The sequence below is a fragment of the Trichechus manatus genome, unplaced genomic scaffold, assembly GCF_000243295.1.
Source record: "Trichechus manatus latirostris isolate Lorelei unplaced genomic scaffold, TriManLat1.0 scaffold00027, whole genome shotgun sequence".
Taxonomy (NCBI): Eukaryota; Metazoa; Chordata; class Mammalia; order Sirenia; family Trichechidae; genus Trichechus; species Trichechus manatus.
This window is the reverse complement of record NW_004443963.1, coordinates 3,217,901-3,241,052: the sequence shown is the minus strand read 5'-3', so window position 1 is coordinate 3,241,052 and position 23,152 is coordinate 3,217,901. Positions and strand designations below refer to the sequence as shown.

The following is a 23,152-nucleotide window of genomic DNA, read 5'->3' as shown; positions in this document are numbered from 1 at the left end:
TGGGACAAGGGATCACCCAGCTCTGTCTTCCAATCTAGCCTACCCCAGTCATTTCAGGGTTAAAATTATAGGGTTTGCTTGACGTAGGGTTTGCCTCTTCATTTCTTTATTTTTAAATTTTGCATTTGCTCTGGAATATAAAATCGCTCACCCCTCCCCCGTGTATATTCCTTTAACACCGTGAAGGTGTATTCACAGATGTGCGTGTCTTCATGCCCAGTAAAAAGTTAATCAGAGAAGAGAGCCTTATTTTCTATGGCAGAATAAGTATTTTAATGTCTGCTAACCCTGTCACTAACACGCATTCTTTTAAGGGAAAAAAATGCTTCTGTGCTCTAGTTTTAAAATGCAAAGGTATGATGTTATTTGTCACCATGCCCAAAAAAGTCCTTACTCGATAACTTTGCCAGAAGAGGGAGAGAGAGAGAAGGCAACTGTTCCCCCAGCTGTTTCCTGTCTACAGTGTCTGTGTTTTGTAGATAAATGTGAGGATTTTCTCTAAATCCCTCTTCTGTTTGCTAAATCTCACTGTCACTGCTAAATTCAGAGCAGATAGAGCCTGCGCAATGGAATAAAGTCCTCAAAATTGAAATGTGACATTGCTCTCAACATCTCCCATCTCTCTGGATTTCTTTTTTGCCTCATTATTCCTGCTAACCAATTCATTTCCAGACTTTGCACTTCAGAAGCAATGGGAAAAATCAGCAGTCTTCCAACCCAATTATTTAAGTGCTGCTTTTGTGATTTCTTGAAGGTAAATATTTCTTACTCTTTGAAGTCATTGGGGAATTTTATTTAAATTGTGTACCGTTTGCTGCTGCCTAGAAATGTTATTCACTTTAGAATTATCTTTGTTTCGGAACTGGGAGTTATTTATGAATTGCTGAATATGCAATTCTGTGGGATCTGAAAAAACAGCTTCGGGAGATGGATGCATTTGCACAGATATCTATATGAGCAGAAACTATTGCAAGGTACTTATGCTAAATCCTCCACTTTTGCAGGGTTTCTGTGGTGTCATTATAGAAGATTCCTGTAAATCCTGTCTATGGTTAAGGGCTATAGAACATGGATATGAACTTTTGGATTTTTTTTTTCTTTTTTTTGCAGGTGCGATGTTTTATTTTTAAGACCATATTTGTGTGTGAGTGTGTGTGTGTGTGTGTGTGTGTGCGTGCGTGTGTAACTTGTCAGGACTTTATTTACAAGGCATGCCGGATATGAAGAGTTACATTTGAGATGATGTTAAAGCTTTTAAATATGATCTTTGGAGCTAAGGTCCCGGAACTCTCTGCACTTTTGTCCAGAGAGTCAAAGTTAGAGTGAAGTTTAATGTGCTCTTCCGAAAAGAAAAAGAACTCCTTGACAACTCTTGCTGACCTTGCATATTCGTAGGATTTAAACAAATGCATACTGTAGATGGAAAGCGGAAACTTTCAAGCAGCTGCCTGTCCAACTTGACTCTTTTGAAGAGGACTTTCGTGGGCAAAGTTTTGCCTTGGGATTGCGTGTTGTAAAACTCTGATTTTATGCTCGGTGTTGTAAAGTCTCTGTAAGTAAATCTGGCTGCCGTTGTCAATGCACTGACTTCTCGCTTCCAATCACTGGCCCTAGTTCAAGTTTCCATTCTCAGCAAAATTATATCCTTCAAGACGTGTGTTTTTTCAATTTGCAAGCACTTTTAAGCAGCTGTCACTGGCTCCGCTGCCGCAATTGCTTGCGGGCTCAATTCATAAAACGTCCCTGCCGCTTAATGCAGCATTCATCCGCTGCTTTCAAATACTCCACCGCTAGGACTTTGCTTGGTCAAGTAAGTGGCTTGAGAGTTAAGGATACTCCCTTGTCAGCCAGGCACCTGAGTAGGCTGTCCTTGAGATTTCAAGACACGTTTGCCACCTTTCTTTAAATGAAATGAAGTCAATATACAGATATACTACGTTGTCCGACAGTTGGGGTATTTTTCTTCCTATTTAGATGATCACAAAAGAGGTCGTGGAGAGTTATCTCTGCATTAATTACAAATTTGGGAAACTAGGTCCAAATGGATTTTTCATTCTGGGTATGCTGAACTCTTTAGAAGTGGAGCTAGCAATCAACAGTTACTTTTCCCTGCGCTTGAAGCAGGAAGTGGTTTGGGGGAGCTGCATGGTCTTTCCACTGTAATTTCAATAAGTCAAGGTGCCCTGCCTAGAGGCAGCAGAACTCACTGGCTGATTGTACTCTGAGTCTCAAGCTATTTCCTAGTGCGTGGGGGAGTCGGAGGGAAGAGGACAAGACAGAGGGCTGGAGCTTGGCTCACTATCTGGGCAGCTGTAATAGACGCACAATGGAAATCGGTGGCTTGATCGGGGGGAAAAGATTGACTCAAATCCCAGCTGTGCAATTTGTTCATTGTTTGAGTGGACAAAAGGCAGTTTACCCAGACTCATAGCATACCTGCCTGGGTGTCCAAATGTAACTAGATGCTTTCACAAACCACACCCACAGAGCAGCACATGTGTTTAAGTCCTTGGTTTTCTATTCACATCAGTCTCATAACACCCACCCTGACCTGCTGTAAAAGACCTGGAACAAACAAAAATGGGTACACCTACAGTGAGTATTTTCTTATGACTAGCACCCTCCAATTTTACTGGTCCTTTTCACTGTAGCCCAGACATCTGGAGCCAATTGATATTCCATTTATTGAAGACAGAAAGCTCTTTTAAAATTTGGATTTGTGAATGATTTTTGAGGAAGAGTACTCTGGATTGTTTTTCTTTTCTCTTCTGCTTCTTCCTTTCTCTCTATCATATCTTCCCTTCCTCTTCATTTTCTTTTGTGTTTGGCAAAATAAAAGGGCAAGGAAATTATGAACATATGGGGCCAATTGTTTCAAAGTTTAACTCCTCAGCAAGTTCATTTATTGTTTTCCCTTTTGAGAACATAACGTGATAAAGTCTCTGGTTCTCTGTGGGTGTACTGGACTGTTCCCTGAACTAAAGGAAAATGCAATAGAGGTTCGATCTTGTCCTAGAACTAAAGAGCCGATATTTATCTGAGAACATAATTCAGCAAAAAAAAAAAAATTGTGTAAAAAGCTTACGTTCTTAAATGCTGGAGATTGATAAGTATTGCTGGGCCTAAATGGGTTATACCAGAAACAGGTATTAAAAATATAGTTTTGACATCTAATGAAGTTCTCAATTCATGGAAGCTATGAGGTGAATGGCTTTTCCCACTGGATTTCATGAGAACCGAAGAACTAGAAGGCATCTATAATTGCAGGTGTTTGGCATTCAGCATTTCTATAAACTCAACAGAGAAAGGAGGGGCAGAGAAACAGGATTGGTAAAATCACATACATTCTAGAACCAACCCATTGCAGAATGTGGGGGTGGGGGAGTATGTCCTATAAGATCAATTGTAGGGTTGCTCTTCTGAGAAGGGCGATGAAGCCCATTTGTCGAGGTTTCTGGGGAAGATACCGAACGCGGAAAGAAACCACTACTCCTTTTACAACTAAGAAAAATAAGGGCTGACTGATAACTTGTTTCTAGCAGGCCCAGTAGCTTTGGCTAGTGGGGGGTGGAGAGCTTCCAAGTAGAGGTCTACTGAGAAAATGGAAAAAATGTTCAGTTGAGCTCTCACCTTCTCTTTTACTTCATTTCCATTATTCATGATAATTTGCAAATAGAGGGCGCTTTTCATCTTCAGCTGTTTTACAAGGATTAACTAAATATTTATGTTGTGTTAATGAGAGTCAGGGGTTTGGGTTTTTTGGTTTTTGTTTTTGTTTTTAATTTTTCCCCAATTGCTGGGCTGAAGGTCTGGCCACAAAAAAGGAAATCTTAATTAAAATGGTTGAACAAGCCTTGCCACTGATATACAGCCATTAAGTTGAGAGTTCGCAGTGTGCAAGGCGGGTGGTCAGAAAATAACTTTCTGAGTCAGCTTCTTCAAAAGTGATAGTGTTGGATGGACCTGCCACTATTAGGACGTTGAAAAAGACTCTTTTTATAACTATAGCTTCCAGCCTAACTCCATGACCCTTTTAATAGGGTCCCTTGCCTACCATACTGCCAGTTGCTCTTCCAAAGTCACTGAAAGTAGACACATCCGGGAGAGGCAAGACTACTTACCTTGGACGGCCTCCTGGAAGAAGCCACCTCTTTGTGCCACGAGTAGCAATATGGAAAAAACTTAACAATCACCTTATCCTTTATCGTCCTTTCTATGGAATGAGGATGTAGACTAGCGCCACAGGAATCCTGCTTCTGGCAGGGCTACAGTTGGCTGCCTATCATGGGCTAAATCACACCCATGAGGTCCCTGGGTATATTGTGCTACAAAATGGATACAGTGATACATAAGTCCCTCCAAGAGATGAAGTCAGAATTCTCGTGACGAAAAAAGAAAAAAATTTTTTTAAAAAGCTTTTGCAGGTTTTGAGCTCAGCGCCTATGCATAGAAGGCACTTGCTATACATGTGTTGATTTGGTATTCCACATGACACGAGGGGCTTTAGTATGCAGCAAGAGTAGCAGTCTACTTAGGATGAGTCAACTTCACTCCTAAATTCTCATGTTTTTCCTGTTTTGGGGTTTGTTTTTCCTTCCACTTGCGGTTGTGTTAACTGCTGATATACCCCAGGTAAGAAATCACTCTCTCTCAGTCTCTTCTCTTCTCTCTCTTTTCTCTTTCTCCTTTTTCTTCTCACTCTCTCTCTCTCTCTACCCTCTCTCTCTGTCTCTTTTTTTTTTTTTTTTTGGCCACGATAAATTCTCTTTGTTCAGTAGCTGGAGAATACATTCTGGTTAATTTAATATTCTGGTCAATAATGGATCATATGCCAGCTGTGGATAGCCCACTTTTAAAGAATTTAAATTAACAAAACATATTTGGCCCCAAATCTATGCTGAACACAATTTAATGTTTGTTGATTCAGAAAGTTCCACTAGCCTCCCAGAGTGCTATGGACTCTTCATGGTACTAATAGCATTCATCATTTATGTAATAAATATTTTTAGGTATTTTATCTCATTTAATTGTAGCAGGAACCCATAGAGAAAATTACAGTAACTCCATTTCTCCCCCAAAGGCAGCTGAGGTTCAGGGGGGACTTCTCCAAGGTTTCAAAGTAGCAAGGGGGACTCAAACACTGGTGGTTTGATGACAAGACACTCTCAGTCCACGACACCCAGTGGCCTCTCCCGTACTTTGTTGTGCTTCTGTGGGGGTAGTTCTGATCAATGACAATGATGGAATACTGGGGGAGATTGCACCCTGGGTGGTGCAAACGGTTTGTGCTTGACTACTAACCTAAAGATTGGTGGTTCAAACCAACCCAGAGACACTGTGGAAGAAAGGCCTGGCAATCTGCTTCCATCAAGATTACAGCCAAGAAAACCGTATGGAGCAGCTATACTCTGTAACAAGAGGAGTTGCCATGAGTTGGAATTGACTAAATGGCAACTTCTTTGGGGAGGGAGGAATGCAGCCCTGTCCCCTCCCACTCCCCTTGCAAGGACCCAGGAGGAAACGTGACCCTCCTTCTGTTTCCCCACAGGTGAAGATGCACATCATGTCCTCGTCGCACCTCTTCTACCTGGCCCTGTGCTTGCTCACCTTCACCAGCTCTGCCACAGCGGGGCCGGAGACGCTCTGCGGGGCTGAGTTGGTGGATGCTCTTCAGTTCGTGTGTGGAGATAGGGGCTTTTATTTCAGTAAGTAGCCCTCCCCCTCACTGCACTCCTAAAGTCTGAGGTGTATAGCTCTGTGGATTTACAACCGCAGGGAGTGTGTGTGAGTGACTGAATGACTGCCCATGGCTGGCAGCCATCGTCAGCCTCAGGTTCCTCACTTTAAAGGAAGTGGAGTGCTTCATTGAGCCTTTGACAGGTTCCACAGACTTAGGATGAAATTTTCCTCCTTAACAGTTTGGCTTTTAACTACTTCCTGCTGAACTTTCCTTCAACAATTAAGGTCTACTCTTGCTATTCCACTCCGTTCAATGAAGCTCACTGCCCTCAAGTTGATTCCGATTCACAGCGACCCTATAGGACAGAGTAGTACTGCCCCATGGGGTTTCCAATGAAGTGCTGGTGGGTTCAAACTGCAGATCCTCTGGTTAGCAGCTGAGCTCTGAACCTCTGCACCACCAGGACTCCTGCCTTTCAATGAAAGGACAGTACAGATGAGTCCTGGGGTATTGAGGTTTTGGGTTTTGAGACCTATGGGTGCACGTATAAACATATGAAGCATGAAGTCCTGTTTTAAGTGCTATGTACTTTGGGGTGAAATAGTAAGACTCTCCAGCCATGTGGATTTGGAAAAAAGAATTAAGGGGGCACATCTCAGATGTCCCCATGCAACACGAAATCACCAAGAACTGCCAGAAGCTGAACTTCGCTCACAGTCAAGTTTGCAAATACCCAGGCTCTCTCTAAATGCAAACTGTACTAATTTGCCCTCTATGCAAATTGACCTTGGGTTTTTTTGTTTGTTTGTTATTGCTCTCCTTTGCCATAGCTCGTCTCTCAGAGTCTCCAGGGATATTTAGATCTGGAAAAGGTCTTTGACAAGTGCAGGGCCACTTATCCCATACGTGAGTCTCAAGTGATTAAAAAGTACACAGTCAGTAAAAAGTAGACAGCAAAGTCAATGCTTGCAAATAATAAACACAACAAGTCAATGTTGCCTGAGGGAACTGATCACCTAAATAATCTACATTAAGTGCATCTGTCTCGTATATTACAAGGCAATGAAAGATTTAAAGCCAGATGCTCATTCTGTATACTTCTTTGGAATTTTAGAATCCAGGAAACTGATGACCCACAGTGAGCATGAATCATTCTTAAAGGTTCATATCACTCAAGTGTAGATAGGTTACCTCAGTTACCCACTAGGCTTTGAATAGCTCCTGTGATGACTCACACATTTCAAGTCCCTCTCAGCTTCTTCCCAGATCTCAGCTTCTCTTTAGGCAGGTGTCGCGTGTGTGTGTGTGTGTGTGTGTGTGTGTGTGTGTGTGTGTGTGTGTGTGTTCTCAGGATGGGTAGGGGAGATGAGAAGGAAAAGGCTGGTCAGAGACTAATGATTTCTACTCACTGTGGCTTTGGCGACAAATAGCCTTTAAATGACTAGTGACAGAGAATAGGACTTGCTTTCTACCATTTGAATGGTTACATTCCCACTCTGCTTCCAGTCAATGCTTTAATTGAGTGAATTTATCCAGTTCTTTGTTACGGAGTAGATGAATGAGTTTATTGGGTGGGTGCTTTTAGAATAGCAGACTTGTCTTACCTCTGAAATAACCTGCAGAAGGCAAACACGCAACATCAACATCAACCAACAATGGGTTGTAATTATTCTATGATTTGCTGCTACTGATCCACATCTTAAAAATATGAATAAGTGGTTCTCACTTTACTATGCCCAAGAGGATGCTATGTTGCCTTGATAATCTATTTGTGCAATTTCCTTTGATCCAGTTCACTAGGTAATTGCCAAAACTACAAGCATCCTCTGTTATGATGTTCAACATGACATGCTCCAGGATTTCCATGCACGGTGCATGGAAGCTGGATACTTCTGTGCCTGTGATATCTGCATTAGATGATGAAAAATGAGAATAGAAAGAATGATTTGGTCCTAAATAACTATATGATACTTGTTTATATATATTAACACAGACACGTGAGAATATTGGACACCTGTGACAGAAACCAGTTTCAAGGCATAGAAAAAGTTCTTTCATTCTGTCACTTCAATGATGTATTTGTGGCAAATGTGTTTTGATTCTACCTTAATAACATGGAGGGTAAGGTTATATAAGACAACTCTTGATGTTTAGTATATGACTTTGGATAGAAAGTGGTTTTGTAAATCCTAGGAGATTATGTATTATTACCGTCATGAAGTATATATGTTTCATATGTTCTGCCTTATAGAATTCCATGATTTATGTTCATCTCTTGCCTGACATAGATCCTCATGAACAAAAGTATTCTTTTTTAAATTTCTAGTCAACAGTCCTCTTTGTCTAATAGAAGTTATCTCCTTTGAATTCTTTAATTAAAAACAACTATAGAACATCTATCTAGTGTCTGTAAGGCATTGTACCAGGCATGAATGAGATGCCTAGAGAGATTGAGCTTACCTTGAAGGAACTCACAGTCTAGTTAGGAGGTAAAAACATGCACACAAGTATTATCAAGTGTGATAAGAGGAAAAATAACCATGGAAGAACAGATTATAGTTCTTTATGCTTTTCCTGAGTAATTTTGGGAGAAGTTTTTGAATCACCTGCCTTTACCAGGTTCTACTCTCTCAAGAATAATGCCCTCTTGACTGGCTTCTTGATACCAAAGGCCATATTTATTCACTTTTGAATCCCAGTGTATAGCCTAATGCCTGACTGACTTAGTAGCTGTCCACATTTGATTGGTGAATTGAATTGACTCTAAATGAATCCAATTTAATCCAGTTGAATCCAATTAAATTGAATGTATTACATGTTTGGGACCTTAGTCATAATAACCATCAAGAGTTAGGTTTTATCCACTACTTGGGATAATTGTCACCTCAGGTTTACCCAGTTATTAGATAAAACTGTGTTTCTTTTATTTAACTGAATACAATATATACTGACAATGACTTAGAGGCTGCATTTGGTCATCCCCAAGCTACAGTGATGGTCTGCTTTGTGTCTGAGCCAATTATTCTTACAGGCATTAGCTGTTGTCAACAAATTTTATTGAGTTTCCTTTTCATCCCTTGAGATTTATTGTGTGTGGAGAAGTCAGCTCTAAGCCTTTGCAGTCTTTAAAATACTTTTCAGAGGAAAACGGTCTTCCCCACCTCTACCTCGTATCAACTGACTCTTGGTTTTGTTTTGTTTTTTTGTTTTTATCGTTAATTTCAAAGTTTCATTGTGTCTGTGCCTTTTATGTTAAGCTGCTTCAAATTCATTTTGGAAGTAAGCCTGGATTTTTTTTTTTTTTTTTAATAGTGGAAGGCAGTTTCTGATCTTAGTTTGAAATTCAAGCATCTACAAGAAAACTACCTCTGTAACTGTATCGTTTTTGTCCATCCAGAATACTTAACAAAGAGAGTTTTTAACCCTATTAGAAACAGAGCTGTTCTGAGTAAAAGTTTATGTAATGCTTATTTTGTACTGATTGATCTAATGTTGTGAATGGGCTCATATTTTCCTACAAGCCCAAGTTCCACTAGAGCACAGTAGAAGCAACTTTCTGGATTATCTGTTCTGTGAACATCTTCCCAGCCTAAGTGGAACAGTTCATCTATAATTAACGCAGCTTCCCCAGACATTTTATGAAATGAAAGTTCCAGTGAAGAGCTAATTACCGATTCTTCCTTATGCGTCATAGTAATAGACCCTATCAACCAGCCTTGTACTCTCACAGTCCTGTGAGAAAAATGGTGGCATAATGGATGTGAAAGCACATTGGGGAAGAGCTAGCTATTATCTGACCAGATTGATGGAGCCCGCATAGAGACTGGCTTGTTATAACCTCATTTTGTAGGAAACCAGCAAGAGGAAAAGAGCCTCAAGTGAAATACAAGTTAAGCTTGCCATAGATATAATTTTTGACAGCCATGGTGATTAACCATTTTAACATGCTTTTTAGGGGCTGGTGGAATTTCTCTCCTTGGATCTAGTTAAGAAATTGGTGGACAACCAGCCATTTTGGGTGGTTTCAATTAAGAGCAACCAAAAGAAAGAGAGTTTCTGGGGTCCTTTTTAGTTTTAAGAGTCTATAAACAGACCCTTAAATAAACTGTATATGCTTTACCTCAGCAGTCTGGGGGGAAAAGGAGAAGTAAATCAATTAGAAAAAACATTGGATATGCTTTGGGCTATTCCAGATTTATAGCTTTTGTAAAACATGCTTCCAATGCATAGTTATTAAGAACAGGTCTGAATAAACAAATGGCATTCTTTATGTGTCAAAATATACTATTTTTTACAGAGCTGAAGTGAAACTTTGCAATTAACTTTCATTGTTATTGATTGCAACGACCTTGCTAGAGCTAGGTTATTATTATTAATTCAAACTTCTTTCATTTGAAATATAGTGCTCAGTAAACTGCTCCCAGACCTGTCATTCATTAGCCTTATTACTTTGACAGGCATTTAAACTTCCTGGACTAAAATGTTCTTGTCTATAAAATGAGAGGATTTTGTTAAAGTAAATGACCTCTTCTAACTTTAACAGACTCATATTCTAGGTTGTAATTAACAAGGATTTGGTGCTTTTCAAGAAAGGAAAACCTTGGGTTTAAGTAGTGACCAAAGAACGTTTAGTCTCCTTTGCCTTGCTAACACAGTTTCTATTGGCCCACAGAGATAGGAGATTCCACGAAAAGAACTTAAAGAAAGAAGATCCAACTTCTTTGTTTTCTTTTAAGCTGGGTTTCAACTCCTCAGGGATGGAATAGAAGCTCATACATAACCAAATACATGCAGATCATCTGGTCAATGGAGCACATGCCTTAAGAAAGCAGGCCTCCATGTTTCTTTGCTAGAAAGGACCAGCTGATGGCTCTCATCTTTACATTTTCTCTCTCTTGGATGTGAGGACAAATGAGTAGGTCAGTTTTTAGTTGGACTTTATTAAATTAGAAGGAATGAATAAGAACCTATAGACCTCTAAACCTTGACCAAAAGTCTTTTTCAACCTATTAGTACCGACTTACCTGCAATTAAAGAAGAAAGTGTGCAATTTTGGGCATTTGCAGACACACTCACTCCCTTCAAGACCATCTCCTCCCTAATGGAGAATTACGAAAAGCAAGAGAGTGAAGGGTTTAAGACCAAAAGTCTGGCTTCTATTGCCAAACATCCCAGATTTGAATCCCAGCTCAGCAACTTACTTGGTGGGAGATCTTGAGAAAATTACTTAACCTCTTTGATCCTCAGTTTCTTCATCTGTAAAATGAGACCTACCTCATAGAGTTAGTGTTAGGTTAAATGAGTTAATATATTAGAATTTATTAATTTAGAATACTGCCTGACACATGGTAAACACCATATACATGTTAGCTATTACACTTATTTATTCCCTTCTGAGATCACTTGCAGAATCTGTTGCAAAGGGTGAGGTATCTGAACAGCCCAATTAACCGTACACTCATTTCCTCTCCTTGGGGGCAGCTGATATAACCCACTTTTAGTAGCAACAATTATGTAGTTATATTAGTAACATGAACAAGAAGAAAGTCTTACGTTTGTCCAGCATAAATTAAATTTTAAAAATCAGTTGTATTGATTCTTCCACTTTGTCTTTACCTCAGTCTTGGTGGGCAAGGATCATGCTTCATCGGACAAATGAGAAATGTGAGACACTGTGACTTACCCTATTGGGTGGATCCAGAAACATGGTCAAGGTCTCTTGTCTCCAAGATGTGTGTTCATTTGACCATCTGCGTTGTTTAGAGACTGAAGGTGTTGTAGAGGAAGAGAGTTGCTTCTAAAACCCCAGTCCTCTTTAGGGAGATAAGCAGCAGGAATTCCTGGGTGACTCAGTTGATGTTGAGTACTTCCTTGAAAGGAGGCATGAGGGAGATATCCACGACCTTATATTTACCTTCTGGGAATTTTGAAGAAACCACTAGTAGAATTTTCTCAGGGTAGAGGAGAAAAGTCTTTGGTTAGAGACTGCTGCTGTCCAAGAGCCTTCTCAGTCTGGATTCTTAGACCCCACTCAGCAGAACACTGCTGTAGCTCACCTGTGGGCACCAGGACATGCAGTATGATCTGGGGAAGCTCTCATCTGGCAGACTTCAGAGTCCTCTGCCAGCAAACCTAAAGTGTTTAATTTCTTTCAGCTATTAGTTGCATTGATTTTTCTCAAAGATCTGTTGAAGAAGGATTATTTTAGCAAGGATCTTTCTTGGGGCACTATGAGAGAGACTGTAAAGGGGAGGTGGTCACAGGGCCCTATAATCCAGACGGGGAACAAAGCAGGGACACACTTTCCCCACTTGACAGTGAAAACAGCTGTGGTAGCAGCCAGATGTTCGTATTCAAGACTTCCACCTGCATAGGTATCACTCAATCAGTTGATTGAAGACCACTGGTATTGGAATGTGTCCTGTCTTTACCGGCCGGTAGGGTAGACATTTTGGGTCCAAGAGAGAGTTTGGGCATTCTACAAGTTCTATAGGCCTTTATATACTCTGTCCAGACATCATGTGCCAAACAAGCCTCCTTCAGAGCCTCCATTAGAGCCAGCCTCGTCTCTCTAGCAGCCTACATTCTGATTACACAGCCCACAACAAAGAATCTGACACGCTGAAAACAGGCAGGAGGTTTTTTCCAAGGAGATTCCTCATTGTTCTCCATGACTGGCTGCGAAGCTTTGCTCTTTTATGCAGCCAGACATCTCTGACAACCATGGTGGCAAAAAAAATCATTTTTGCACTGAGCTGCTGCCCTGGCAGAGTTCCATCCTACACCTCGCTGCAAAACATCAGCAAGCTCTTAGATCCCAAGGAATTACTTTTGGTTGCCTGGAAAGTTCAAATCCCCAGGACTTATTAGCTGTTAGACTAAGGAGATGACAACACAGCATTTTGTTTGTCATTATCTATATGCAAGATCATGCTTAAAACATAGCAAAGAGCTGTTATTTGACATGCAATTCCTTAACTGCAGTGAATTGTATGCCTATTTAATGCATTGTTTAGTCTCGCATTGGCTAAAGCCACTTAAAGAAGCACTTGGCAAGCTCTGGCTTTTCATTCTTGGCATAGCTGCCCCTCTTAGTTTTTCACTGAACCTTAAATACCAAGAAAAACCCTTCACTTACTTTACATCTGGCATATTGCTTTGTGCAATTGGCCAGAACCTTTGCACATGGCCCTCTGAATTTGTCCTAGGATAATTAATGGCTTTGCAATACTTGATCAGCAGCAGCATGGACACAAAGAGAAATCGTGCAACCAGTGGGGACCACATGGTTTTTTTAATTAAAACCTTTTACTTTAAATGCTCAGACTTTCCACAGGGATAACTGGTTCCATGCAAAAGAAGGCATGTTGCAGGCTGTGGGAAGCCACCCAAGAACCTGATTATTAATTAAGTATACATTATGCTAATATCTCCCTCTTAAAATTTTCTGATTGTTCAAAGGAAGTAAAATTGTGGATAGCTACAAGATTGGAAGGCCTTGAAAAATTAAATAGCCAAAAGCTAATGTTTAAGATGAGGAGTCTGAAACCCAAAGAGAAGTAACATGTCCAAGGTCACACAGCTAATTAGTGGCAGAGGTAGAAGGAGATACTGTTGAATCTGTTTTCTGATTCCAGGGCAGTGTTCCTCCATTGAGCAGTAATTAACCATGCCTATGTCAAAGTTGGAGTCCCTGGGTGGAACGGTGCATTAACATGCTACCCTGCTAACCAAAAGATTGGAGGTTTGAGCCTACCCAGCATGCCTTGAAAGAAAGTCCTGGCCATCTACTTCCAAAAAATCAGTCATTTAAAACCCTATGGAACACAGTGCTGCCCTGACATGCATGGGGTTGCCATGAGTTGGAATCTACTGAACAGCAACTGGGTTTTTTTAATTTTATTTCATGTGGAGCTCCAGTGGAGCTCACCCACATGAACATAGATCTTGTTGGCAATTTTATTCCAATAAGCTCACCTAAGCCTTAAGTTAATGATTTCATTTCCCCTGCTGTAGAAATTTGCACCCACTCGAGTGATTCCCTGCCTGTTTCCTATAAGGTGCACAAAGCTTTCAGATGTGCTTCAGGCATTCCAAGTCCACTTAAGGTCATAATTTAGACTATTATTGTATATTATATTATTCTGACTCTTTGGTCACTCTCTCCAATGTCAACTTGGGTAGAACTGCTTTGGAATGACTTAGCAAAGCTGTGCTCCTGGAAAATCTGAAACAGTCTGACGAGTTGTTGGACCAACTTTTTTGCTGGAGATTTCTCTGACAGCCCCAGGCCAAAAGAAATTTACACCTGATTTTTTTTTGCGGACTTCCAAGCAAATACTTTATGCATCTCTTCTGACTTTCTTCTTTCATCTGTGGTCTTTATGAAGTCCTAGAAAGGCTATTTGAAGGGTCTTTTTAAACTTTGAATAAGTGTCAGTCATACAGTCAATTCTGTGACTATTGGTGGGAAGTTGGGACTAACTCTGTGCCATTTACCCTAATGAAATGGGTCTTTCATCAGAGGCAAGTGATTAAGAAAGTCTTCGCTGAGCCAACTCATATGTAGCCAACTACTGATTGTCTATGAAACTGGGGAAGGGAGCATTAGGAGTTAGAATTCTGGATTAAACTGATTTGGGGACATTGTAAACCTCAGCTTCCTCTTTCTTCCCTTCCCTCCTCTTGACATGATTTTTAAATCCTATTCTTTCTCATACTCCCTATTCAATTTCTCCAACAGTGCCATTGGCCATAGGGTTTTTCAACCTCAGCACTACTGGTATTTTGGGCTAGATGATTTTTTTGTTGGGAGGGGGTGGGGTAGGGAGGCCTGTTCAGATCATTTAGAAATGTTTAGCAGCATACCTGGCCTCTACCCACTAGATGCCAGTAGTACCCCTCTCCCAGTCATGACAATGAAAAATGTCTCCAGACATTGCCAAATGTCACCAGGGGGATAAAATCACCCCCTGTCAAGAACCAGTAGACTAGAGAAGTCACCAGAAAGGAAGTGACTAGAGAGATGGGAAAGCCAGAAGTGCAAGCGACACACAAACTAATTAACTGCTAGTCAGGAGTCTGTGGCCCATCTCCGGGAGTAAGCAATGGGAAGAGTCACTGTGATTCTGAAAGCTTTTCTCTGAAAACAGAAAGCTCTTTCCGTAGACTATTTAAAAAGTTATTTGCAGGTCCTCCCTTTGGCCATATAGTTACAGAACTCATTTTATTTCAGTAAGAGTGGTAACGGTATGCAGAAATGGTCTAGAGCAAAAATGTGTGCTTAAAAGTTCGATTGTGACCACTTGGAGCAAATGAAAATGAAGCTGGTTATCTCTGACCTCAACATTTGTAGCCGTTCCCTGTCTTGGTCCCATAATAAATAAGCTCTCAATTCCTCACAAGTGAAAAGGCCTGTAGGTAGTGATCACAGTTTTTCTCCTCTCTTCTTGTGTCTTTCCTATCTGAGTATCATCACAGTCATTTCATTGCTTGGAAACCATCCTACCAAAAAGCAAAAAGAGATTAATGAAATACTACTTTGGAAGTCAGAAGTTCCATGTTTGCGTCCCATCCAGCTCCCCTGCTTAACAGATCTGTGACCTTGGAGAAGTTACCTAATGTCCCTGGGTCTTATGGTGTTCATCAGTAAAATGGGAATAAAAAATATTATACTTTAGAGTTGTTTTGAGGCTCACATATGGAAGGGCTTCAAACACTGAAAGGACTATCCAAATATAAGTCACTATTAATAGATAGAATTGGATCGTTTGCCTATGGCCTAATCAGTCACAAATCAGTTCAATGGTTCAGCTTAAACACAACCTCTGCGATAGTTATAATCTAGAAAAGTTAATTTGGCAGTGTATCTTCTCAACGTTATTAATTAAAAAGAAAAGTCTGTTGGTATTTTCCTACTCTCATATCACTTTGCATTTAGAACATCTCCCAAGAGTTAAATAATGGATCTTCAGAATGCTCATTTAGTATCACCCTTTGCTTCCTTTAACTTGGAGGAAGCAAGGAAGAGATGAGGCCTGTCACTCTACCACCCTGAGCTCGCTTAAGGAGTTTGTCCCCTGCAAGGTGGTTAGGTAGCTCCTGAGGTATCATACGCGGGCAAAAGATTTCCATTCTCCTAAGTCAGCTGTTGGTGATTTCTGCTTAGCCTCAAAAAGAAGTGCTCAGCAGAGGGAATGTACTCACTAATCAGAAAAGTATTTTTGTACTCTCAGGTTGCCCAGCTAACTGCTTCCTTATCACAGGCTGACTTAGAGGAATTGATTTTTTTTTTTTTTTGGGCATGTTTTTGATGAAATAAAAATTGTGAATTTTATCATCATAGGGGCCAGTGACTATGTAATTTTTCTACTCCAGAGGCCTCACAATCAAAGATTCTCAGAGACTCAATATTTGACGTAGCAAAGTCAATTCTGAACTACACACTCAAATACTGGTTATTGCTGCCATGAATTCCATCCTCTCTATTTTATTTTGAGCTCCTTTGGAAGTTGTCATTCCAGATGTTAAAGTTCCTTGAAACAGAGGCTAAGTGCTTAAGTTTTTTTTTTTTTTTTTTCTTTTTCTGTCCTTCACAGCATTCAGCATTGGGTACTTAATAAAACTCTTTGACTGGATGTTTTTTTAAAAAAAATGATCCCAAAAACTATTTCCTTCTACCAGTCCCTAGAATATATCCTGTAACTTTCCATTTGCCATTACTACCATTGTGGATCGGAGATTAAAGATATCGGAGTAAAAAAAAAGTCAGTCTGAAGTGTCACTTCTTGGGACCTCCTTCACTGCTGCCCCCACTGAAAACTTCTTCTAGTTCAACAGAGAGCTAATTCTAGCCACAGGCAGTTTTCAAGGGCTACCACAAGAGCAAGGAGCCCTGGTGGCACAGCAGTAAAGTACATGGCTGCTAACCAAAAGGTCAGTGGTTCGAACCCACCAGTGACTCCATGGGAGAAAGATGTGGCAATTTGCTTCTGGGAAGATTTACAGCCTTGGAAACCCGATGGGGCAGTTCTACTCTGTCCTATAGGGTTGCTATGAGTCGGAATCGACTTGACAGCAATGGGTTTGGTTTTGGGTCACCACAGTAGCTATCACAAATAGATTCCAGTTGTGGAAGTGGTTTTGCGACCAGAACCTCCACTCAACTCCTCTCTTACATTCTAGCAGAAGCACTTACAATAAAAGAAGTGGTGGTAGTTAAGGGAAGGCCCCATGACAAATAGTACAGCCCCAGCAGATAAGCCCCAAGGCAGATATAACAGATGAAGCACCAGTCCTTACAGGACACTACAAGTAACTTCTATCTGCCAAAGCAGAACTGAAGAATTGGAGAGGTAGAAAGAACCATAGGTCAATCTGGTCCATTGCTCTCACTTCCCAAATGAAGGAACCAAGATCCATGGAGGTACCTGATGTACATGAGATCACAAAGCATGCTAGTAGGAAAGTCAGGTCTAGAATTCAGTCTCCTCACTCTCAGTCTGGAGCTCTTTGCACAGCTAGACATTTTAAACTAAATCTTGATAAACTCACATGAAAGTAATACTAGTAACCACAGTCCATAAATGCAGAGCAAATTGCTATGTCATATTATTTTTGTGTAACATATCCATGGGCGATTAACCAGTAAGCATGGTACGCATGGGCTTACTTGTGCTTACTTATTAATCTGTAGTACACAATTTCATGTGTTTTGCACCACATCTTTGAAACTCATGTGAAATTGTGCACTACAGATTAGTATGTAAACACAATCAAGCCCATGCCTACCTTGCATATTGGGTGACCTGTCCCTGAAAAAATCAGAATGTTCTTTGAAATTTCAAGCCCTTAACCATTTATAAAAACTTTTTACAGTTGCTTCCATCCATTGGATAACATCATCAAGTCCTTTTATCCAAAATCTGATCAAACTGACTGTCTGGCTATGGATCTTCCTAGACCCTAGTAGTCTGATGGGTTGGAGGCTTAAAAAAAAAAAAGAGTAAAGAGCTAGTTTCTTTGCAGAGCTAATTTGAATTTGAAGTCACGTCAGCTGGTTGACTGGCACATACATCCTGAATTGCTTGCTAACTCAGAAGCTACTCAAAACAAAAGATACTGTCAGTGCATTATCTCTGTCTCCCCACATTCCTGACTTGCTAGTCTTCCATGAAGGTCTTCCATGAAGCTTAAATTTCCCTACGTCTTTTGAGTTTTATGTTTCTTTCCATTAAAGTTTCCAACCGTTCATAGACATATTTAGTTTGGCAGAGGGGAGTGGTGACTCATGGAATGAAGAAATTTGAAAGCAAAGCTACTGAAAATGGATCTAATTTCTTTTTGGGGTAATTTGAGAGCGAGCAATTGATAATTTGTCTAATTTTTCCTGGTTTCATCAGCTGCCTCGCTGCCAAATATTTGTTCTGTATAGATGTTTGTTATCCCTGAAATATATAACAAATTTCAGCTGCAGCTATATCTAATATGGTCAAAGGGTAAGACTATTGTTGGCTCATTTTCTCATTGTTTTTGGCTGCACACCCTCAATCAATGGCTATTGAGTGAAAAAACAGGATCATATTGAAACCATTTTCAGCATGTTCCTTCCTATGGATCCAACCATTTCGCTATGAGTTTGTCAAGCACAGCAAATGTTCTCTATTACAGGGATGACTGTGTTTTCAGCATAGACGCAACTGCCAGTTAATTGCATTCACCTTATAAGTCCACTCTCCCAATTTGGTGTAGAGATTTTTTTGGCTCTCCAAAGATTCCTTCTTTCCTGCCAATTCTTGCCTCCCCCTATGGAACAGATATTTGGGGATAGAGTCTAAGATCAATGGCACACTCATACAATAGGCATATCAGGCTTACCTTAAGAGAGACAGTAAATGGGCCCTGAGTCATATGAAGTATAAGTCTTGTGAAAGGAATTAGTGCCACAAATCTGGCTGGCATTTCTGTAGATTATTAGTGCTTTGCATGTTATTATGGAAATCTCCCCACCAGAGAAGGTAGACGAAGGTGAAGTAACATTGCACAAAACACCATTATGTGTAAGCTAAAGACACACAGAAGGACTGCTCTGACTGGTTCTCGAAAGTGAGGTATAGGCAACTGTAGGGTCTTAAAGTCATTCAATGGGTGGTCGGCTTATGTAATTGATTTTGATGCCCCCCTAATAAAAACAACAGCAATAATAAAGAACAGAGGGGTGTATCTCTTAGAAGAAACCAGACTTGATTGGTAGCCATAAAAAGTGTTTTGTGGCAAGAAGCAACTTCTTGTTTATGATGGGCAAATTTGGTTTGATACACAAATCTTCCAAGGGGTACATGTCACTGTTGCTTAGCAAAAATACAGCTTAGTTTGTGAAGACGACCTAGAGCCTTGCTACTCAAAGCAACCTGAGGGCTTGTTAGAAATGCAGAATCATTAAAATTTTATCATTAAATCTATATTGTCATTTAAATCATTAAATCTGCAGAATCTAGACCAATTAAATCAAAATTTGCATTTTAAGCAGATGTCCAGGGGATTTGTATGGACAGTAGCATTTCAGGAGCCTGGGTCTAGGGGCTGATAGGAAATAACAGGTTCTTGTCAATTGGTGGCTCTCATCTGTTAAGAGAGAAAACACAAGATGGAGCTGAATTTTTATTGAAGATTTGAAAAATGTGGTTGGGGTCAAACCTGATTGTGGGCATTAACAATGTATGTGCTGATTGAACTCTATCAAGTCCCAATTCCCCCAAGCTGATGGAGCTTGTCCTCAGAGGAAGTATAGCAATGCTCCAAGGATAACCCCATGGGCTGACCTTCTGTGAACTGGAAATTGGAACTCCTAGTTGCTGTAGCTGCAATTTCCAAGCCCATCACTGAGGCCAGGAACTGAGCTCCAGCCATAAAGATCTTGCCAGGTTCTTTTTCAATAGTTACATTTTTCAAGAACAGCCAAACAAGACTCCTTAAAAAAAAAAAATATTTCTAATTGCATTGAGTGGACAAACGTGTGTTTTACTCAGATCGAATTGCTTCTTTTGTCATGCTTAGCCAGGTTCTAATATTATTTCTTATGAGCAGGGGCCTATCTACTGAAAATAGCACCTATGGCAATTAGTTTTAATTTGCTGAATGATCTCTCACAGCTGGTGATGGCCAGTAGAAACTGCTCGTTAGCGCCCCTCCTCTAAGCGGCGCCCGGGGCAGGCGCCCTACCTGCCATACCTTAGATATACCCCTGCATAATGAGTCTGAGTTGATTAGTTCCATTACGATTCCTATCGGGATTTAAGAGAAATGGTTTAAAGCTGAGAAAAGTGTGTTTCTGTAACCTATCAGAAGGTTTAAAACAACTTTTTCAAAAAGACACAGCTGGCTTCCCAGTTGACAGCCTTCATTGGACTCTGTTCTGGAATTCAACAGCTTCCCCAGCCTAAGCCCATTATTGAAGGTCTAAGAGTCCCTTGGTAGCTCAAACAGTTAAGCACTTGGCTACTAACCACAAGGTTAATGGTTCAAATCCACCCAGAGGTGCTTTGGAAGAAAGGTCTGGAAATCTACTTCCAAAAGATCACAGCCATTGAAAACTCTGTAGAATGAATTTCTACTGTTAAGTACATGGAATCATCACGAGTTGGAATTGAATTGATGGCAACTGGTTTGGTTTTTTGTTGTTGTTGTTTAGGAGTGCCTGGGTGGGACAAACAGTTAACGTGCTCAGCTGCTAACCGAAAGGTTGGAGGTTCGAGTCCATCCAGAGGCACCTCAGAAGAAAGACCTGGTGATCTACTTCTGAAAAAAAATCAGCCATTGAAAGCCCTACGGAGCACAGTTCTACTCTGACAAACGTGAGGTCACCATGAGTTGAAATTGACTCACTGGCAACTGGTTTAGGTATCTGAAAGGCATGGCTTCCTCAGAAGAATGTTATCCTGCAGCAGAACAGGAAAGTGAGGTAGAGAGGATCAGTTTGTAACTTCTGTTCCTGAAAGGACACTAGAAAAAAGGGAGGGCTTTGAATTGGAGACTTAGGAAATCCTGAGTTTACTCAGAGTTCTGCCACTAAATAATTTCATAAACTTGTTGATTAGTCCCTAGGGTCTGGAAACCCTTTTACATTAGAACAATGAAATTCTGTAAGATGAACCAAGGCATTCCACTTCTGAAATGGGATCATTGTGATCTCTGTTGCCAGTTTTCCAGGAAAAAAAATAAGCCATAGATACAGTCTTCACATTTTTTTCCCATACATTTTCCTTGAACTTTAAGCACCTGCCCCCTCTTGACTATATTCCAATCTAGGATAAAGCGGTATTGGACATAGCCCACAATTATATATTTATCTCATTTCGACTTAATCCAACAATATTTTAATACAACAATATCCCTGATTCCTTGGCATTCTTCCCCTTGAAATAATGTTGACAAGATAACCTCTAAGATCTTTTCCAGAACTAACATCTAATATTGTCTCATGGCAATCTCTAAAATCCTTTAAGAAATCCGATTGGATATGAACCTCATTGTTTGTTTTTTGTTAGCATTCTTCTTTCATTACTTTTGCTTCATGTTTTAGTAAAATGTATGGAAGCAAAATTATAGCATTAATCAATTTAATTGTAGAATCGTCAGCTGGGCATCTGCTCTGGGTTAAGCAATGCACAAGGGGAGGATGAAGCCAGGCCTTCAAAAAGGTTTCACTCTAGTGTGCGAGGACCAATTAAATATCAATCATACACCCCCAAGCTTGAGTCAGATGGGAATAATTCTCCCTATATTACTCCTATTCACCATTTACTGAGTGCCTTTTGGTTAGCCAGACTCTAATGATAGCCCCTACCTTCAGGAAGTTAATAATACTCTATAATAGATATCACAGAATGGTGCCATCCCCCACTCCTACCCCAGCTGAATCCAGCCCACATACATGTTTTGTTTGGTTCATATAATATATTTTAAATTTTTAGAATTGTAAAAATCAAGACATTTTAAATAAAAACTCAGATTAATAGCTTCTCCTGAAAAGCTGGATGTGTAACAATGCCAGTCTTGCGCTCCTGAGTGGCGGCTGTCAGCTGGAGGACTTCAGGCAGGATGTGTGCCACTCCAGCACTTCGCAGTACCTTGCAGGCTTGCTTTATTCATTTATATACCTATCTGGTCTCAACAAATATTGGCACATATTACCCCTGCTCCAGATATGAACTGTATCTTTGAATTTTAACCATACACCTTTCTTTTGTAATCAATTCAGCATGTATTTATTGAGTGCATATTATCACCCAGCAACTAGGCTAGCCACTGCTGATTGGTATGAATAAGATACAAACCTTATCTTTAAAGAACTCCATACAAAACCAAACCCATTGCCATTGAGTCGATTCCGACTCACAGCAACTCAACAGGACAGAGTAGAACTGCACCATAGGATTTCCAAGGAGCAGCTGGTGGATTTGAACTGCCCACCTGTTGGTTAGCAGCTGAACATTTAATCACTGTGCCACCAGGGCCCCATAAGAACTCCATAGTTCCCCATAGCAAGGGTACAACTCAGCTAGAATTGAAAAGACAACCAAGGCCTCCTGGTAAAGGAAGAACCCAGATATGAAAAAACTAAGCATTCAATAATTTAGAGATCATTAAAGGTATATTTCTTCAAGAGCAAGTGGAGTTTTTGGCCAGTGACCTTGTAAAGCAGGAGAGGCCAGATTCCCAGCCAATGCAATGGACAGGTTATGCAATCACCCACAGTGTTTAGGACAGTGGAGACCATCAAACCCAACTCTTCAGGCAAAGGGTGTTGTAGCATTGTAGTTTGTTTTGCACCAAGATCCAGAACAGCTGTTACCAATTCACTGGAAGATTACACATGTGTCCCTTCTTACATTCCCATCACTATTTAGGTACTCCTCATCACTCACCAAAACTATTGCAACAGCCTCCTCAATGATCACTCTGTGACCAATCTTGCTTGACACCAGCCATCCCACCCATGAGATTAATCTTTCTGAAGCACAGTTCTAATCACTTTATCCCTTTTCTAAACAATTTCCAGTGACTGTCCATGGCTAAGTAAATTGAGTCCAAACTCTCTAATTTGACAGCAAGGCATTTTACGTAAGGCCCCTATCTGGCTTTCCGGTTGTATTTCCTAATATTTCCCTACAGCAGCGCTCACAAACTTGCTGTCTGTAGGTCTTATTCAGTCCTCAGAAAGATTTTGTTTGGCAAATACAGGACTTTTATAAACATTTGAATTATCTGCAAATATTTACTAAATGACTTTTCCCTTTAGATTTGCACATGCTTTCCACTTTACCCAAGTCCCCACCACTCTCTATTGTATGATTCTGGATCATGTCACTCCTTTACTTGCTTGGCCCTGGTAGGCATTGAGATTTACAGCTGCCCTCTACATATTGCAACATCTAACCTAGATGACGTTCTACCCCATATTTTTTCTTTCTT

The 23,152-nt window shown here is 40.4% G+C and overlaps 1 protein-coding gene across 5 annotated transcripts in view; it reads left to right on the top strand.

Annotated features, from left to right (window-relative positions):
* The first annotated feature begins 527 nt into the window (after positions 1-527).
* IGF1 (insulin like growth factor 1) overlaps positions 528-23,152 on the top strand; it is a 77,079-nt gene continuing 54,454 nt past the window's right edge. For 2 of the 5 annotated variants that reach the window (XM_023728975.1, XM_004373764.3), the window contains exons 1-2: positions 621-754; positions 5,549-5,705. In XM_023728975.1, coding sequence (XP_023584743.1) covers positions 692-754; positions 5,549-5,705 — 220 coding nt within the window. In that variant the 5' untranslated portion in view covers positions 621-691. Of the gene's footprint in view, positions 755-2,355; positions 2,596-5,542; positions 5,706-23,152 lie in introns of those variants that run through there. The other 3 variants (XM_004373765.2, XM_004373766.2, XM_023728976.1) reach the window with 3 other exon arrangements.